Genomic DNA, 2,046 nt, shown 5'->3' on the forward strand with positions numbered 1-2,046 from the left:
GGTCTGGGACGCGAACTGCGGTCGACTACGTGGGAGTCCAGTGACATAGCCATTACGCTAACTGCTGGTTCCCAGCCTGGTGTGAGTTTTAAGCCACCGGGTCTGGGACGTGAACCGCGGTTGACTAAGTGGGAGTCCAGTGACATAGCCATTATGCTAACTGCTGGTTCCCATATATATGTATATATTTTTTAGAGAGGTTTTTGCCACAGTTCTGGAAAATTTTTTTAAAAGAATTATTTATTTGGGGACCAGCAGATGCATGGTAGTTAGGGTGGCTGAATTCTCACATAGATGACTGAGGTCCAAGTCCCCAAGGCGTGAGTGCTAGTGTGGGCAGGATCCCAAGAGGAGAGTGGAGGAGAAGGGATTGCGGTGTAGCCATCCTCCTAGGAGATGATTTCTGTCTCTCTGTCTTTCTGGCGAGCACATGCGCCTTATAACAAAAACCTCTCCAAAAAATATAAATAAATTTTAAAAGAATTATTTATTTATTATTATTTTAAAAATTTGCTACAGGGCATGTGCACTCACCAGAAAGTGACAGAGAGAGAATGAGAAGGTAAGAAAGTAAGCTACCAGATCTGGGACTCAAACCATGGTCAGTCATATGGTAAGTCCATGCTACCTGCTAGCTCCATGAAATATTTCTTCTCTCTCTTTTTTTTTTTTTTTTTTGAGAGAGATTTTCACTGTAGGGCGCGTGCGCTCGCCAGACAGACAGAGAGAGACATAGAGATAGAAAGCGAGAAATCACCCCCCAGGGGGGATGGTCACGCCGCAATCCCCTCTCCTCCATTCTCCTTTCGGGATCTTGGGCACGCATGCACATGCGCCCGGCGTGAGTTTTTTAAGCCACCGAGTCCGGGACACGAACCGTGGTCGACTATGTGGGAATCCAGCGACATAGCCATTACGCTAACTGCTGGTTCCCTCTTTTTTTTTTTTTTTTTTAAGAGATTTTCTTTGCTATAGGTGTGTGCACTCACCGGAGACAGAGAGAGAGACAGAGAGAAAGTGAGAAAGGACTTCCTAGGGTGATGGCCATGATGCAATTCCTTCTCCTCCATTCTCCTCTTAGGATTTTAGGTACACATGCACATGCACCCAGTGTGAGTTTCAAGCCATGAGGTTCAGGATTCAAATTGCAGTCGACTATGTGTAAGTTCAGTGCTTTAACCATTATGCCACCTGCTGACCTTTCTGTGAAATATTTCTATAATGCAGTTTTATTATATAAATTCATTACCTTCAATATCTGAAACTATCAGCATCTGAGGTTGAGCGAGACCTTCCTGAAGACTGTAGAAATGTATTGTACTGTCAAATGTTATAAAGCCAATTTTTGTTCTTGTGTTGCCAGGAAGTCTAAAAACAAATTCAGAAGAGTACTTGTATCAGGTTTCCCCATATATATAAATACATAAAATATCTGCTTAGAGTAACATGGAAATAGCTCATTTAGCATTATAAAGAACGGCCAAACATAAATAAATATTTAAACCACCTGATGTTTAACTACTGTGAAAATGTATCTTACTCAAAGGGAAAACACTATATATAAGTGAAATAATTTTAAAAAACAACAATAATGTAACAATGGAATACCAATTATATCTACATAAAGTGGTATGATTTATATATATATATATATGTGTGTATGTGTGTGTGTATGTGTATCACACACACACATACACAGTCACATAGATAAAAATCACAGTAGATACATAATCACATAAGAAATTCAGGTTGAGTGTTCCTAATTTGAAAATCCAGGGCTAGCTCTGAGGGAACCAAATCCAAAATGGCCAGGTACATGGTTTGAATCCAGGACCCAGTAGCTTGAGAAATATGCCAGATGTATACATGTGTGCCCCAAATTCCAGCGGGATGGAGAGATGGAGAAAGGAGATTATAGGATAACCATGCCCCTTGGAGGATACTGGTCCCCCCACCCCCCCATTGTCCCTTTCCATCCCTGGCAAGCACATGGGCTCTCTGCGGGGAGGGAAAAAAAAATTTATATATGTGTGTGTGTGTATATAT

The 2,046-nt window shown here is 41.4% G+C and overlaps 1 protein-coding gene across 2 annotated transcripts in view; it reads right to left on the reverse strand.

The window, feature by feature from the left end:
• The window catches only part of SEC24A (SEC24 homolog A, COPII component), a 94,371-nt gene that overhangs the window by 36,544 nt on the left and 55,781 nt on the right, over positions 1-2,046 (reverse strand). For both annotated transcript variants that reach the window (XM_006166853.3, XM_014583579.2), the window contains exon 11: positions 1,250-1,368. In XM_006166853.3, coding sequence (XP_006166915.1) covers positions 1,250-1,368 — 119 coding nt within the window. The remainder of the gene's footprint in view (positions 1-1,249; positions 1,369-2,046) is intronic.

Source organism: Tupaia chinensis, unplaced genomic scaffold (assembly GCF_000334495.1).
Source record: "Tupaia chinensis unplaced genomic scaffold, TupChi_1.0 Scaffold144346_1, whole genome shotgun sequence".
In the NCBI taxonomy this organism is placed as follows: domain Eukaryota; kingdom Metazoa; phylum Chordata; class Mammalia; order Scandentia; family Tupaiidae; genus Tupaia; species Tupaia belangeri.